General features: G+C 35.3%; 1 protein-coding gene across 1 annotated transcript in view; it reads right to left on the minus strand.

Moving 5' to 3' along the window:
* LOC132103152 (maestro heat-like repeat-containing protein family member 1) overlaps positions 1-15,705 on the minus strand; it is a 31,055-nt gene extending 15,350 nt beyond the window's left edge. Inside the window, exons 1-15 of the mRNA XM_059508009.1 lie at positions 15,473-15,705; positions 14,594-14,690; positions 11,822-11,967; positions 11,045-11,176; positions 10,367-10,529; positions 9,755-9,853; positions 7,953-8,104; positions 7,461-7,601; positions 7,111-7,203; positions 6,475-6,553; positions 5,692-5,805; positions 5,487-5,560; positions 4,014-4,136; positions 3,554-3,661; positions 287-431 (exon numbers count right to left, since the gene is read on the minus strand). Coding sequence (XP_059363992.1) covers positions 287-431; positions 3,554-3,661; positions 4,014-4,136; positions 5,487-5,560; positions 5,692-5,805; positions 6,475-6,553; positions 7,111-7,203; positions 7,461-7,601; positions 7,953-8,104; positions 9,755-9,853; positions 10,367-10,529; positions 11,045-11,176; positions 11,822-11,967; positions 14,594-14,624 — 1,600 coding nt within the window. The 5' untranslated portion in view covers positions 14,625-14,690; positions 15,473-15,705. The remainder of the gene's footprint in view (positions 1-286; positions 432-3,553; positions 3,662-4,013; positions 4,137-5,486; positions 5,561-5,691; positions 5,806-6,474; positions 6,554-7,110; positions 7,204-7,460; positions 7,602-7,952; positions 8,105-9,754; positions 9,854-10,366; positions 10,530-11,044; positions 11,177-11,821; positions 11,968-14,593; positions 14,691-15,472) is intronic.
* Between the last annotated feature and the right edge of the window lie 2,925 nt (positions 15,706-18,630).

Consider the following 18,630-nt stretch of genomic DNA (forward strand, 5'->3'; position numbering starts at 1 on the left):
TTATTAAATTGATAAATACCACTTTTCATTTAACTAATTAGAAACAGACTCAACAGGCAAAGCAAACGACTTGCAATGAAAACAAAACGTCGGCAAGTGCAATTTAGTTTCTGGCCAACATCGGAAAATAAAGGTTTAATAACTGCTGCTGCACTCGCCACACTGCCAAGAAGACAGAACGTGTGATTCCAGGGTGTCTTTAGGTCAGACAGTGGAAAAGCTCTTAGTCTGGGACTAGGCTCATCAGTGACATCATGACTGTATGTGTGAGTGTGAGTGTCCACACCTTGTGCACTGAAGTCGATGAAGAAGCTGGCTTCTTGGGCTGCTCGTTTCTTATTGGCCAGCAGAATTAAACTCTTGCACAAGGGGGTAGTGGCGCTGGCATACTGATTTGGGGTCAGGTAGCAAAGCAACATAGGCCACAGAACCTACACAAGAAATAACATAATTTCAAATGCAATAATTATATGAAGATAACCAAGGAAATACATAGAGGAAGTTTTGGTCAATTAAGGTTAATACCTCCCATCAGGGCAACAATTATTACATTAAACTCTAATGCAATAAACAAATTAAAGAATGTAAATGATATGAATCTTCTTATTCAAAAATTGTACATTTAACAGTATTTTACTGTAAATTTACATGAAATTTCTATTACCGTTTTATTAAATTTACACTGCACATAGTCTTTTACAATTAAAATTATGATGTTTACATTGGATATTTGTTTAACATTTTCCTTGAGGTAATATATAAATATGTATAATTATGTATGTGTGTGTGTGTGCGTGTGCTCTTGTTTTTGTGACATACCAGGACACAACTCTGTATAATGACATGGGTATGACACAGGTATTACAAGGAGACTTATGAGGACATAACCCATGTCCCCATTTTTCAAAACGCTTATAAATCGTAAAATGAAGCTTACATTTTAATATGGACAGTCATGGAACTTGTCAAAGTTAGCATACATTAATCAAATCAAATCTCCATATGGACCAGTAGCGGTAAATGTTAAGCCGCAAAAGTTGTTTGAAATATGAATCCGTGTTCTGCGCGTCTCTGTGTGAATTAATGAATGGCAGACGTGCGGGTTTTGTTTACTACATAGACTGAAGCGCATGACGCTTGCGTTAATTTCAGCATCTGAGCTTCAGAGTTCTCTCTCCATCAAGCGTTCTGAACTTTTCAGTTCATCTCAATGGACGCACAGCGCACCTGATGCTCTGTAAACTCTTTGTGAAGGCGCACGACTCACCGTCGCTTTACTGATAGCGCTGTTTCTCAAACATGCAAAGAGAGAGAGAGAGAAATAGTCTTACCACGCTGAATCGACACGCTATATGTAAACTATTCTTTGTTGTCTTCTCCTGTCAAAATAATGGAGTTCATTTAGAATTATTCATATTCATTTTCGAACAAGCAGAAGACATACCGTTTTCTCGGGTAGTGGGCGGAGCTAATGCGCAAATGGCAATTTCATTGGCTGGCGCTGATCTAGTACCGTCCCTGTTTTAGATTTCAGCAAATCAGTTTGACCGAACACAGACAACTTGATTAATATTCAATAACTCAGCAACTCATCAATTCATAGTGCATTGTATATACATTAGTATGATAGTAGAATTAGTAGTAGTATTATCTTTTAATAATAATTAATATGATCTATTACTATTTTTTTTACAGAAACCCTCAATGACCAAAAATAACTTAAGCATCACCACCAGTCTCAAGTTCAGTTAAAATGACAAATATGCATTCATTAGGCCTAAAAGTTAATTTTTACACAAAGGCATTGTGCTAGAAATATTACTATTATTTAGTAAAATGTATGTGATACTGCTACTACTGTTGAAAAAAATTTATAAAACTTTATTTTTTAAAGAAATAAATCACAATATTTCTTCCATTTTTTAATTTTAATAGCAAATCCCCTTTATTTACCAAAAATAAAATGTGTTTAAATTTCATAAATTAAAAGACAAATGAAATTTGGGTGAAACTTGTTTACTGTTTTTCATAATTATATAACTTGTAGAAAAACTTTAAACACAATTGTAAATAAGTATAAAGAATGGCATTGGTTTTATTTTTAGTGCTAAAAAGTTGTTTTTTTTAATTAGCATATTTTTGTGTTTCACTTTGGTACCGAAATTGGTATGGAGAACCGTGGATTTTTACTGGTATCGGTACTGAATACTGAAATTTTGGTACCATGACAACACTAGTGTGTATATATATATATATATATATATATATATATATATATATATATATATATATATATATATATATATATTTTATATATATTATTTTATATATATATATATATATATATATATAAAATAAAAAGAGTGCCATCTGGAATTTTCTTCTTAAATTAGAATCTTTATCTGGCTCCTACTGTATGTTAAAGTTCAGTAATTTTACTTTAATGGCAATGTATAGGACATTTTCTGTGCCATTAAAGTGATATATAAATAAAGTTTTTATATAAATAAAACAAAGGAAGACCTCAAGGAAAACAAATCAGTGTCTACCCTGATAAATCCCACAAAACATAAATCCATACTCACAATAAATCTCATAAAAGTCTAAACTCTGTGCTTTAAAACAACGTTAACAACAAAAATCTAAAAATAGTCTGGCTGTTTATTTTTTTCCTGACATTTTCCTGGTTTTCATTTGTTTTGGAGGAAGGAATGGAGACAGTCTCATCTGCACATAAACTGTCTTCGTCTGTCTGCTGAGGGGAGATCGCTGTCAACAGCCTGCTGTTGATGTTGGGAAGCTCACAGGAAAAAAGGATCTAAAATTTCTCTAGACACTCTCTCTTACAAGCGGCAGTGCCGGGCCGGGGCTGCTGACTTTGGCTGTGAAGATGATGGACTGTGCTGAATAACTGCAAAGGCCATCTCTCACTATGGAAGCGTTTCATTGAGTTGTCTTTAGGATAAGACGCATTGCAGATGTGCAGGTGTCTGATTTAGAGGCAGCAGGACTGTCACCACTATAGACACTGATGTTCTCCCTAATTAACCACAGTTTTATTATAGTAAAAGTGTGGTAACTATGTTTTTTTTGGTGGATTGAATACTTTATACACCATGGTTAAACTAAGGTTAGAGTAAGAAAACAATGGTTTAACTGCAATAACCATTGTTTCTTGATTTTATTTGTAGTAAAACCATGGCTAATTTTCTAAAGGGTATTTAGAATAATGAGTGATCAATATTGGTTTTTAAATGGTTGATTTTTTAATTATTACATTTGGACCCCACCAATACTGAAAATTAGATCAAAGATTGATCAACAGCCTTAAGATTGACAGTTAAGATATAACAGCTTTATGACATTTACCAAGCTCGCTTATAAGGGCATAAAATGACAAATGACATGCAAACATGGTCAATCATAATGCTGCACAACATTAACAGAATAAAGCAAAACAAAAGTGAGGACAGCACATTTTGAAAGAAGAACCGTGACTTCAAGTGTCAATATGAGGTAGGTGTAAATTGTTTGCACTCGTCTATATACTCACATCTGTCAGGCGACCCACTGTGGTAGTGAAAAGATGCAATGTGTTATCACACATGCTACGCAGAGCCTCATTGGTCACTTCCTCTGGGTCTGGAGGTCGCTGTCCTCGCTGTGTGAATAATAACAATTTATTAGCTATATTGGATCACACAACCTAGCATAACTAGGGCTTATAACAGTTCAAAGCTAACAAACAGAAGGGAATCACCCCTAGCTAATGTAAATATTTAAAAGCTGAGGAGTGCACTGACATATGACACAGCATGGGCTTTGAACTAAATTAAAAAAAACTTGCTACATAGATCTCAAACAAATCAAGGACAGTCAATTTTGGAATTCGTTGCATAAGAAATCAAGCAAGGAGATTTGTAACTCCAACAGAAGTTCAAATATGATCTACAGTCATGTGACACTGCTGATCTGCAGTAAGAGAGGTGTTAGTCAGTAATGGTTGTTTGTACATGGTAAGTGTCTGGTAGAGCACAGTGCTGAATGATGAAACGGACAAGCAGGTCTCCTCCCTCTATCTCCAGGTAACCATGATGAGCCATAGCACTGATCACCTGCACCACTCTCTTCTTCACCTGCACAGACAAAATGAGCATTTCAGCACAATTATCTCACATGAAAGAAACAGATCACATATATTTATATAACTTATATGGTTTGTAGTCATATTTTAACTTTTAAAAACATGAAACACATAAAACAATATACATTTTTATAAATATTTTATCGCTTAACCCTTGTCTGACTTTAAATGATAAAATAATCAACAAAGACTGAAAACAAATATTTATTGTGTTTATATATATATACACATACATTTTTACAGAAAGTACCACAGTTGTTAGTTTCAATTGCAAATCAATGCAGTGGTTCTCAATTCCACTCCTCGTGTACCACATTTTGTATGCATCTCTTATCACTTCAGACGTTTGTTCTATTCGACCATAAGTGCCCTGCAAAGTGGACATCACTGGATACTCCACCATGATTCCAGTTCAAAGGAAGCGTATATGTTCCATTCAAAGGGCATTAAAGTGTGCAAGACATAAATGTAATTTGTATTTATTTACAGAGGTATATTATGTCACACTTGTCTAGTAAGTTTCGTCTGTGTGTGAAGAGCCTGCAGGCCGTGGTGTAGCACAAATCTGTGAATGAATGTTCCAAAGTGAAGTAAACTTTAACGGACTTCCCCTGCTCAGGCAGTAGGGAGCAAAGAACACTGTGTAGGGACCATGTCAATCGGAGCACAGTTCATGCATGGAGCTCTCTCCTAATGATGATCTCAATCAGGTGTGTTAAATAAGAGAAACATGCAAAATATGCAGAGCATGTGGTACGCAAGGACTGGAATTCATCGTTTTCACGTGACGTCCACATGGAGGGCAAAACAAGGCTTTCCTCCACTGACCAGCAGTTATTTTTATGAAGTTTGCATTAAGAAGTAATATAGTAAGTGATATTTAAAGGGCAAATTCAGTAGGCACCTTATTGATGTACAGACAAGCATATAAACCAGAATATAAATGCACACATCATTTATTATGTAGGAAAAAAGAGCGACAGGCTTCCCCTGTTGCAGCATCTTTCATTTATACTACTGATACTTTCCAGCACTTTCCCAGAAAGTGATGATTTTGTTCTTTTGAACTCATGGGATGGAAATCATTTTTTAATCGCAAATATTTTATCCAATATTGTAATTCAGCGCATAAGATCAATTTGCAACTTTGGATGGAAGCACAGCCAATGTCAAATCCTCCTACGATGTAAATACACTGACTAACTGTTGAGCATTTTAGTAGACAAATTAAATATAATAGTGATATTGTGACCAATGTGCAAATGTCCGCAGGACAAAGAGAGCCCAAAGTTGATGAAACATATTTTGTCACTTATCACATTGAGAGGATGTATTTCTGTACCTTATTGCTGTGGTCAGCCAGAGGTTGCCTGATGCTGGCTAGAATCAGGAGCTTCTTGGTTTCCATAATAGAGGCTTGAACAGACAGAGCAGAGTTTTAAAAATAGAGATTCTGATCTTTTCGTAGCCAGGAATGACAATCTGGATAAGAGCGTCTGGCTGAGGAAGAAATCACTCATGAATTTAATTACATGTTTAAAACTCACTGGATGAGTTGATGAGGTGTCTGAGAACAGCCAGCGAGCCCATTCTGTTCCTTTCATTACTGTTCTCCAACCTCTGGAGGACAAACACCATCAGACGGTCCGGGAATGTGTTGGCTGGGGGCAAAAACAGCCAAATACAGAACTTAAATGAATGCAATTTGTCAAGTTAACCCTCAGTTAACGAAGGCTTTGACAGTGGAACAGTTTGACAAAGGAACTAAGTTGAACATTAATTGGTTCAAAACCTGGGTAATTTTAAATAAATAAATACAATTTTAAATTAAACAAACAAACTAGAATTCTATTAAATTTAAGGAGTCATTGTTCTAAATTTATATATTTTTTATGCATTAGTGCAAGTCTGGAACTAACAGCAAATCTTTTCACAGTTGAAACACTCGCTCAAGATTAAAACATCATGATTGACATCCACACACTGAAAATGCACAACAACTCCTGGACTCCTTGCATCTGCTTGACAAAACACAAAAGCGAGAGGAAAGCTGCCCAGCTGGTGTGTGTCACCTCAAATCAGCACCAAGCACACAACTCTAGGATATGATCTCACTGATTGGAGAAGTCTGCTGGTCTGACACTTTAACTTAATCTCAGCACAAACTCCATCAGCAAATGACAGGGATATTGCTTCAGCAGACAGCTGACTGAGAATGCAACCTTTGCTTGGGTTCATATCCACATGACTAGTCCAAAAAATAGACTTCAATCAGATGTTTATCATGCACCTTCAAAAATAAATAAATACAAGGTTTAACCAAGACCCACCAAGGATAGTGAAGCATCGCAGGACCTCGTTGTGATTTTTCACAGTTGGAGGGTTGCTGAAGTCCACAGGTGAGCATACCTGGAAGGAAAAATAAATATAAATCTAATAACAATGAGTACCTTAAAACATTCACCTCAAAATATTTTAAGTTTATTTAATGTGCTTTATTGTATATGCTTTATTTGTTCTAGTAACTGACAGTTGTCCAAAAATACAACAAAATTATATTTTTCAATGGAAAAACCAGTAATAACATATGAATACAATGAAAATCTAAATGAAAATGATCAAAATTAATTAAATAGCAAGAAGCTGTTAACTTAAAAAGGAATACAAAATGATAAAAACATTAGTCAATAAACAACTATTCTAATAGGATTCGAAATATTACCCTATTAAATCAAAACAAACTCCAAACCCATAGAGGTGAATATCTGTGAACGATTCCTATTATGGTAAACCGCTAAATGGCCCTAGGCTGTTTTCAATGTAACACTGTGGTTAGGCAACTTAAAACCTGTTCTTGCAAGAAGTTGTGAAAGAGATTTAGAAGAAGTCTATAAAATGCCTTTGTCATCATGACTTATGAATATGAAAAGTGGTGCACATAAAGAACGAGCGAGAGAGACACTGACCTGCTGGTGCAGAGCGAGTAACAGACCATCAATCTGTGTCTCCAGCACTCTGCTGCCCATATTCACAGAGGCCTCCAGGACCTGACATAAGCTCTGTACAAACAAACAGAATTAGACTATATTAGGCAGTACAGAGTACTGGATTTTCTCATCGATTGATCCTAAAATCTGATCTGATTCTGTCAAAGTCACAGCAAACTGCTTAAATAATACAATAACAATGATACGAATACATGTCTTTATCAAAACCAATGTGGAAACAGAGTGGAAAACATATGGCAACTTGGATTGACCCTTTAACTTCCACCAAACTTTTCCTATAATAGTGAAATTGTTGAGGAGGGCTTTACTTTGGTGATGATGTAGTGTTCTGAATTCTTCTTATAGAGGCCCAGTATAGTGAGAAGGAGTTTGGGAAGCTGTTCTTCCAGTTTATCATGTGCCATCAGGTGACTCATTGAGCCAAGAGCCTCTGCAACAGTCAGACGCAACTGCACAATGACAAACAAGAGCAATTGCAACACATAATTGAATCCACGCTCACACTAGAGCAAATGAACACAAACACTGAAACAGATAATAACCAAACCAGGCAGAGGAAACCTGAAATAGTTATTTTTGAATCTTAAATGATCAGAGACCAGGAAGTAGTTTAATTAAAAAATAAATAAAATAAATCCACCTCTCTGAAAGTAGTGGGTTTAGATAACAATCTCATGTTTTTTCCCGCCTCAATCCCAAAGAAAACTAAATTGAACCCAGTTGGCACACATTCATGTCCCTCTTTAGTCTCAAAGTGAGTTAGCTGTAATTGGCTGTGTGCTCTCTCTCATTGAGTGTACCTTGGACTCTCTGCTCTGGATCCAGCTGTTAAACAGGACGTCGTAGGCTGAGTATATCTCACTAGAGAAGGTGTCTTTACGTACAGTGGGGTCCGGAGCCTTGTCCAGGTTGGCCAGGTATTCTAGAATGCTCTCGCTGAAGCGGCAGAGAGCTGAGAGCAAACGTTAAGAGAGAAGAAGCCACGTCAACACACAAATATAACAGTAATCAAAGCATTTCATACAAGTAAAAGACAATATATACTTTTTTGGAAGAAATGAAGATAAAGAATTTTACAATGTAAACTTATTTTTGAATATTTCAAATTGTTATTTTTTTACGTCCTATGCTTTAAAGAATCCTATTTATTTTTAAATATATGAAAATATATTTCAATGTTTATTTATTAAATATATGTATATATATATATATATATATTAGTGCTGTCAATCGATTAAAAACTTTAACTAGATTAATCACACATTTTTTCTGTGATTAATCGCAATTAATCGCAATAAAAAAGAAATGTTTTTGTACGTTTTTAATATATTTTTTAATGTAATAATTTCACAGTTAATAAAATTAATGTAGAAACAACATAAAGACAGTATATTTTAAATACTTGTTTAAATGGCATCTTTTTATGAATGAAGGCCAGTATTACTGATATTAATACAGCTACTGATTTTTTTTTTTTTTTTTACATTTATTATTAGGCTTCAAAAATATAACAGTTTTTAATTTAAGTAAACTTAAAACAATGCTAACATAAACCCATAATAAATGTCATGTTTACTCCTGCCCTTCCTGTCTTAACAGTTAGGAAATATACAGAAATTTAATAAAGTTATCAAAGTTATATGCAGTCTGCACTGCATAAACTATAAATTAAATAGTTAATCCTTATTAAAGCTACAAAAGTTATTTAGTCAAGAGCAGCGAGTCATTTGCTCTGTTCCCTTTGTTCTTTAACTTTACTGACAGGAAGCTTTATTGGCAGCTGTCTCGAGCAGACAGACACGCGGATCTCACCGTTTATATACTGTCTATGGATCTCGCCTCATTCTCTCACAACTCTTTTTGTTCATTTCAGACTTTATATAAATCATTTAAGATTGCTCTTATGAGCATAATCGACAAAACTGGCACTTTGGGATGTTTATTGTTAGTTCAAGCGCTTAAGAGAACTGGATTCTGGCGCCCTGTCTATGCATTGTGTGTGTGTGTGTGTGTGTGTGTGTGTGTGTGTGTGCGTGCGTGTGCGTGCGTGTGTGTGCGTGTGTGTGCGTGTGTGTGCGTGTGTATGCGTGTGTGTGCGTGTGTATGTGTCACATAAGGGCATTCACAGACAGCGCATTCTCTTTTGTCTTGCCGCGCTTGAAATGTTTAAAAGCATTTAAATGAATAAGAGCGCGATCATATAATGTAAGCCAACGGATGGCAGAAAATACGGATGCTGCGTAAATTGCGTTAAATATTTTGACACGTTAAACCAGACAAAAATTAATCACATGCGTTAACGCGTTAACGTTGACAGCACTAATATATATATATACTTTTTTATGTTTCTGAATGTACAACAAGAACAACAGATTATTATATATATAATGTAAGATTTATACATTAAAATAAAAAAATACAATTTTAAAACATATTACTATTTTCTATTGAATAAATGGAGGCTTAAGAGAGCATAAGAAACGTCTTTTAAAAACAATTTTTTTTAAATCTTACCAAAACCAAACTTTTAATTGGGAACGTAAACATTTATTTATTTAGCTGAATTATTTTAACACTTACGCAGACCTATAACTGAGCTTACCAGAAGAGAAGACCCATTTCATGTTGTCCTGTTTAGTCATGCCCAGCATGGGCAACATGGTCCCCATTATAGCATTGAGAAAAGGTACCATACCATATACTGTGGGCAGAGGTCAAAATATCAAAACAGGTCAAAAACTTAACCACCCAAGACCTAAACAAAGTCATTGTAATTAATAATTAATGTCATTTCCCTTTAAAAAAAAAAAAGCCTAAGGACAGTTTAAGCTGTATGTGGTGTAAACCGACTCAAAAGGAAACATGAGCCTTGCTAAAATGGCTACAAAGGTACAAAATAGGTTGGAAAAACATTGGTGTTGATCCCACTGAAACCTGTAATGTTAAAAAAAAGTTTATAGCAAGTGAAAATAAAAATGTAAACGCTCATATGTTATAAACCAGTTTAAACAAAGTTTGGTGAAATGAGGAACAGAAATAAATGTCATGATCAACTGTCAAATGCAAATCTAACATAAAAGGTTGCAGGTCATACTGTAACTTCCATTTCACTTTCTAGTTAAGAATAAAGTACAAATGTGTCCAAACATTAAATAAAATTGTATGGATACAGAACAGAAAGACATAACTAATTTTAGGAGTTCTGATACGTTACCATTTGAGTCCGAGAGACTGGCTAGTGTTTGGACCACAAAAAAGTGAGGCAAAACTCCAGGCTGGAACTTGCCGAGTATCTCCTCCATGATGTCATTAATATATTTGTTTCCCACAGCAACCAGAATATTACTGGCTGCTTGCTGCCATTCTGGGACGACCTCCTATACAGAAGCGGACAATGATTTTTAAATGTTTAAATATAGAAAAATCAACATTCTATAATTTGTGTTGTATGTTAAATACACAAATGATAAATAACTTACTAATAAATGTAAACCTTTGTATTACTAAACTTTTCAAGATTTATGATTGAACTGTCACATAACTATTTTCCAAAATGTAACTTAAAAGCAAGAGACTCAGAACAGAACCTTTGTGCTTGTATATATATATATTATTATATATATATATTTTTTTTTTTTTTTTTTTTACTGGAACGGTTTAATTATTTGGGGTCGGTAAGATTTTTTCATGTCTTTTAAAGAGGTCTCAAACACTCAACAGCAGTAAAATTGTGAAATATTATTATAATTAAAAATAACTCTATTCTATTTTACTGTATATTTAAAATGTCATGCATTCCTGTGACGGCAAAGCATGATCCTTCAGAAATATGAAGTATTAGTACCTTACTGACCCTAAACATTACGACAGTAGAGAATGTCAGCAGTCTCACCTTTGATTTAGTCATCTCATCTGATGCCAGCTGTATGACATTCTTGATTTTGGGGTAAGTGATGTCATCAATCCTGCTCTTCACCACCAATTCAATGGTTTGCAAGATCAACACTCTGTGCCCGACTACCAGCTGCACATAACAAAGATGACTTGCAAGTAAACTCATGAACATGTACTACAGAGATACACTTTGAAAGACATGCTTCTCACAGTACTAAATTTATCACAGACTCATACATCCCATATTCAACTCTTAAAACAGACCTGAGTTAAATCAGAGGCACGAAACACAGAAACACAGTCAGAAACATGTCTGTGAGCAATGGGTTCGGCCTGCAACACTAGGCTATACAAATCAATAAAAGGATGAGCTCTAGTTACAGATAAGGTTTATTACAAATGAGATTAATGTGTGTTACCTTGAAACATGCACTAAATTATCATCTTTTTATTTCTGTTTAGGGAAGTGTTTTCAAAAGGAAATTTTGACCTTAAAAATGAACACGCAATTGAAACTGTTTTTAATATATTTTAAAAATGTAATTTATTCCTGTTATGGCAAAGCAAATAGTGATCAAGAAATATGTCTTATTATTATAAATGTTGAAAACAGTCGTGCTGACTATATTAATGGGACATGAAATCTTTGTCACATCTTTATTGTCACTTATAATCAATTTAATGCATCCTTACTGAGTAAACATTTTACAAATGTAAATGGTAAACACCAAACTTTTGAATGGTAGTATATCTAGATGGAAACTCTTTGACTGACCTTGGGGTGTTTGAGCAGGTAGTCCTGGCACATGGACAGGACTTTATCAGGCTGCTGGTTCCCCAGTGTCAAGATGGACTTCCTGACCTGTTCCTGCACAACTGGATCCCTGTCATTGGCAGCATCCAAAAGAGCCAGGGTCACCTCTGATTGGATAAAACAAACACATTAATTTGATAGGCATGAATTGCTAATATATGTATACTGGTACATATTTTCTATTTTAATATATATTTATAATGTCATTTATCCCTGTATTGGCAAAGCTGAATTTTCAGCAGTCATAAACTCCCCTTAAATGTCACATGATTCTTCAGAAATCATTCTGATTTGCTTAAGAAATATTTCTTATTATTGTCCGTGTTGAAAACTGTTGTGTCGCCTGATATTTGTATTTAATTGTTTTTTTTTGTTTCAGGATTCTTTGTTGATTAGAAAGTTCAAAAGAACAGCATTTTTGTCAAACAGGAATCTTTTGTAACATTTTAAATGCTTTACTGAAAATTCATTTTTAAAATTACTGCATCCCTGCTGAATAATATCTTTAAAAAAAAAAAAAATCTTACTGACCCCAATCTTTTGGACAGCACTATATACAAGTACATCAATTGCATTGTTTTGCCACTGTGTTTGTTTCTCAAAGGACAAATTCATCTGAAATCATTTTACTGGCAATACTATATATCAGACTATGTGGTAAATCCAGATAGAACACTCTTACACAACATATTCTTTCAACACCTGGAACTGCTGTTTCTTGCCTACTCAAAAACAACTCTTTAGTGAGTGGGTGACCAGTTAATCATTGGGATTAGTGTAATTAACTCTGCCTGAGATGTGCGCTAATTGGTCACAAGCTCTACACTGAGGACATGATGGATGCATATGACTCACTCCTGCTCCTAAACTCACATTACACAGAGTACAGCGTAAGGGGGGAGACCTGCAATGCAGAATATCTTAAGACAGACTTTGCAACATCTGGACATTTTAACCATACTTAATCTTCACATACAGTCCCATCTGATTAGATTGTTCTAATCTACCTACAGCGCACTTAGTAATCGAGTTGCCTAAACATACTCATTGGGCAATTAGCTTCAAATCCAACCTAAAGAATAGTGCTGAAAGACACTAATGGAATAAGAATCTCTTGACTGTTCAGTGTGACTAGATTCATGTGGGAGTCCATTTTAAATGAAAAACTTTTTTTAAAAAAAAACTTTTGTTTTGCAACTAAATATCCTTATAGGCATCAACAAGCAATATTAATAAAGACATATACTGGTACAGATATGGGCAAAAATGGATGAATAATCATTAAATACACGAAAAATTTGGAGATAGCAAAGTTTATTTGTTGTAAAAGACATTAATACTTTTATTTAGCAGGAATGCGTTAAATTAGCCAGAGGTGACAATAAAAAACAATTATTTTACAAAAGATCTCCATTTGAAATAAGTGCTGTTCTTTTGAACTTTTTATCAACTAAAGAACCTTGAAAAAATGTATCACAATTTCCAAAAAAAAAGAAAAAATATTCAGCAAAATAACTGCTTTCAAAATTTCAGAATAATAAGAAATCAGCATGTTAAAATGATTTATGAAGGCTCATATGACATTTTACTTGAGTTATGGCTGCTGAAGATTCAGCTTTGCCAGCACAAGAATAAATTAAATTTTAAAGGGGAGGTCTAACGCTATTTCATGCATTCTGACTTATTTACATTGTTAAACAGTTGTATTTTCACACTAAACATGACCAAAGTTATAAAACATTAAAAAAAAAGACATATAATAGAGTATTTATATGGCAAATATACTCCTTCGGGGTTCGTTTAAGTTTCAGAATGTTTTTTTTTCTGAGTAAGGCCCTGTATGACATCATAAATGGTGGAATTTTGTATTCCAAAATGTGGAATTTTGTATTGGGCACTTCTCCAGGAAAGGATTACATTTTTGTTCTTTCTAGTGTTTATTATATTTGTAACTTTTTTTTCTACTGTTGAAACTCTTAATTACTGTCCATTCATCATTCTGAATCTACTTAACAATATTTGCTGTTTGCCTAAAATTATAGTTCCACTAATTGAAAAAAAAAAAAAACATTTTTAAACGCTTTCAGGACAAATACACAAATGTTGAACTGTAGCCACCTTTTTCCTCAATGCGGAAGTAAGCCTATGGGTGAGACTTCCATTTCATTAGCTGCTATAGGTAAATAACGAGGAGAATAACAATAGCAGTAAATGGTAAAGCTGTTTGCAGTACAAACCAGTGTGTTCTTAATTCAGATTACAGATTTAAACAATATGATACGACACATCTATTTTCAATATCAAGCAGCAAAACGAACTGTTTTGTACAGCTAAAAAATAGCTGGACGCAAATGAGACCGGAAACGGACCCATAGAATTTACAAATGGCGGCGCCAATTTTTACGTCAAGAAAAAGGTGGATACTGTGTAATGTCAAAAGACTGAAAAATACAGATATATTTTCAACTACATCACCCTGCCTTAACCTCTTTGTTTCACTAGCCTGTTTCAGTCAGCAGCCAAATGCACTACAAGTAACCAGAGTTGCTTTATACATTGAGACACTGGAGATAAAAAAAACAATGCAATGTTTAACATGAAAAACATACATGATATTATAACTCTCACAAGATCATGCTTAAAGTTGCTTATGTGTAGGTGTGTGTGGCCATTAGGACATAGATTCTTTGGCATGAAGTATATAGTGGGCAAAGTGGATAGTGTGTTACTCACGCTCTACATCGGTCTCTTCTATGACGCCCATAATGAGGCTAGCAGCAAAGATTTAGGAATTCATCTGGTGGTCCAGTATCCCTCAAAAGAGCCCACTCTACAGATATAATCAAACAACATAAGAGATAATCAGAACCAATGATCAGTTTAACCACTGTTATTCAAATTTCGTAATATCAGGCCTACCAATAAAGAGCAGATTTTTCTTTAAAAATGTTCTCTTTGGGACATACATAACTTATTCAACAACTTTATGATTTGTTAGTATTTTTAGGGTTATAATCAACGTTATTGTAGTATGCATTGCATAAGTTGACTACTTGTTGCATTCTAAAGATTATTTAATTAAATAAAAATCGAAAACATAAATGTATCCGTTGTACATAACAGTACCAGTCATACAAAACATATCTAAACTACACATAGTGTTTAAGCCTAGCCAGCGGTGTGGGGTATCATATGTTAGTGCACCTATGAAACCTAGAAAATGCGGTCTAGGTAGGCAGCTCAATAGGTTTTGAGACACAGCCCGACACAGCGTCCCACGTGATTGGGCAATATGACACAGTAAAAGCTCAGATCATGTAATATGCATTGAAAACACAACGTTTCGAGATATTGACACATAATAATGTTTGTTCCAGTCTTATTGTACAAGCATTGTAGATCACTTCAACAGTCGTAAGTATCCACAGTCACGTTCAATGTCAACTTCCTCAAAGCCAAAGCGACCCATCAAACTACTATGACAGCGTTTTCATTTCAATCGCGTTAGCTGTTATGCGGTCAAGACGACTGCAATACGAATACAACGGTTTAATATGATTTTACAGCAACGTCAAATGTCTATAGATGCGCAATATGTCAATCTTGTGTTACCTTTCCCCTCGTCTGTCTGCTTGGCTGGCTTACTCGCTCGACCTCAGTCTACACACACGACTCCCCCTTTCTCAGATGCATCGAGCAGTTAATAGTCAGCGAAGGGCCTGATGAAAATCCAATAACCGCTTCTGATCCTAAACGTGACCGTATAATTGATTATTGGGTTGAGGTTGACGGTCTCACAGACGCTACATTGTACCATAGGTAAACACGCCTAATCACGTGCTTCTGCTCAGGAAGAACGCATCAGAGTAGGCGTGGTCTGTCACGCAAGTCATCCAAACACCAGCGAAAAAAACGCACATCATGCAAATCGACCTACTTAATTATTCATATATGACGTGTCCGATGAAAACGTACAGTTTGGGATAGCTGAATATGCATTTATAACCCACGTTGACATGCTTATATATATATATATATATATATATATATATACAGGGTGCGATTTGTGAAAAAAACAGGGGGGGGGGGTGTTTTGGAACATTTAATTCGTGACGTCATGCGCTAATTAGCATATTTATGACGTAAGTGCGTCGTACTATATTGCCTCCCTATTCTCACATACTGCATTTAATTCAGCCATTTAATTTAATTCTCAATAAAACTGTTTTTATTACTATATTTAAATGTTCCTGTTGTCAGACAACAGAATGAATATTATAATGACTGAAACGCGGTCCATGAAGACTACATAACCAGCTCTCAAACATTAATCTGCACTAATGAAATCAAATACACATACGATAAAGTCAGTGGTTGTGCTGTGACTGATGTCGGCTATACTTGCTTGTAAAATAGAGTTAGAAGCGACAGAGTATCTGTTTTTTCACTGAAAGTGCTGTAGTGATGGGATTTATGGCTCTTTGAGGGGATCCGGATCTTCGCGATCCGTTCCTTTCAAAGAGCCGTTCAAAAGAACGGCTCTTTTGGCTCTTTTAAATATTTAGTCAGTTTTAAGAAGCCAGCTTGGAGGCATCTCAGTTTATCCTGGAAATAATCACTGGGAAGAATGATGAGGTGAGATTTGTAGTCAAATAATTAAAACTCAGATATCACACACCAATATCTGAGTTTGAATTATTCTGAAATATTGATTATTACCTCATTTGTCATGTGTGGACTATATTCCATAGGGTTGCACAAATCCCTCTGATTAGACAGTGACATCACTATTTTGGATTTACCTTTAGTACAAAGTGTGTGTGTGTAAAGCTACGTTGGCTTATGTTATTCATACAATACCTACTCACGAATAAACATCAAAAACAAAGCCGGCTGCAATGAATTTCTGTGCAAAACAGCTTTTACTACAAACACTTTCACACAAGAACATTGTTATCACACAAGAACATTTTGATAGAAAACAAAAAATATTTAAAGTAGATAAAATTAGAATAAATAAAATGGAAATGTCTACATACTACTACTACTGTAAACTTTGCAAATAGGACATCAGCCACTTCAAGTCAATGAACAATAACAAAGTGGGCTGCAATGAATGTCTGTGCAAAACAGCTTTTTTTCAACGCTCCTACCCAATGACAGAGGCATGCAGGGTTTTTTTCCACTGGAGTAGTCACGTGAAGGATGCGTGCACAACTAATAACTAATATCATCACGATATAAAGGGTTGGCCTGCGCTGGGTGCGCCCCTCCCCCTATAACTGTTCTGTCTCGCGGAGGAGCTCATTTGTGTGCATCTGTGTGAAACGCATAGGAAAAAAGAACGACAGAAAGAACGGCTCCCCTCCAGCCGCGACTCGGCTCCCATCGTTCATGTTTATGAGCCGTTCAAAAGAATCGGTTCGTTCGCGAACGTCACAACTCTAAAGTGCTGCTCTTCTCCGCGCTAGCTGAAACAGCAGAGGCAGAGAGAGGCTCGCGCTGGGAAAGAGAGATCGCGTTCGTGCGGCAGCACCAGAGAGTCTAATGATAGTCCAAAAAGTCGCTAGTTTTGTAGCTAGTCGCTTTTTTGGAAAAAAAATCGCTAAATCTAGCGACAAAGTGGCCAAGTTGGCAAGACTGCCCAGCAGACCGGCTTCAACCGTTTCGCAAGTGTTGATAGGCTATTACTCGTAAAGTGTAACCAATCATATAGCGCCGTGGGCGGGACATTGAGCAAGCCTGCAGAGTGGTGAATACAGAGAGACTGCGGGCAAAGCCAGCCAAAGTAGCGCTTTTAAAATAAAATTGACTTTAATCAAACCACGGATCCGTGATTAGTGGCAAGATCACGCATCCCCCCGGGGCAAATCGCACCCTGTATATATATATATATATATATATATATATATATATATATATATATATATATATATATACTTTTTTATGTTTCTGAATGTACAACAAGAACAACAGATTATTTAAAAATAACCAGCTACAGCAGAACTATCAGAAATATCCTAAATGTTAAAATATTGTGTTGGAAAACGGGGGAGGTCAAAACATTTTGGAACCACTACAGACAGACTGAGCAGCATGCATGATTTATGAAGATATATCCTCTATATTCTTACTGTATTGCTACATGTGCCATGTCCCGAAAAATAAATGCTTACATTTAGAATTTTTCCAGTGAGCTTGTCCCAAATAGGCTCAAGTAGGTTTAGAAGTTAACAGCTGTTATTCTCAGTTCACACAATACCCACTAGAGGGAGATAGTGGGTGACATGAAGTGGATCAGCAACCTTTCAGGCTGTCAGACAGAAGGCATATCCCTGGCCTTAAAACTTTTTCCATATGGGTCTAAAAACTGGACTTTTGACTCTATACTATAGTAAACTATACCTCTAATTTTCTAATTTTAGTTGTGTGTTTGTAAACATTTACAGTCACATTGCATATACTGTAAAATTCAACGCAATGCATTCTGCAACTGGCCAACATAAAACAAATAGTTATCATGCATGCACATTTTATATTAAAGGTTTTTGATATCTGATGAATACGAGTACTGAGAGTATGGTTACATCACTCAAATACATTTGCCCTTAAGAATGACTTGTGGCTCTTTATAAATCTGTTCTCTACAAATATTTAGCTTAGAGGATTTTCTAAAACTGTAATCATCCAATCTTTTCTTATAATGATAACCTTTTCTTTTAATTGTTTGAATGTCTTTTAATTTTTTTACCAGCATTTTTTCAAGTGCT

Source organism: Carassius carassius, chromosome 24 (genome assembly GCF_963082965.1).
Source record: "Carassius carassius chromosome 24, fCarCar2.1, whole genome shotgun sequence".
Taxonomy (NCBI): Eukaryota; Metazoa; Chordata; class Actinopteri; order Cypriniformes; family Cyprinidae; genus Carassius; species Carassius carassius.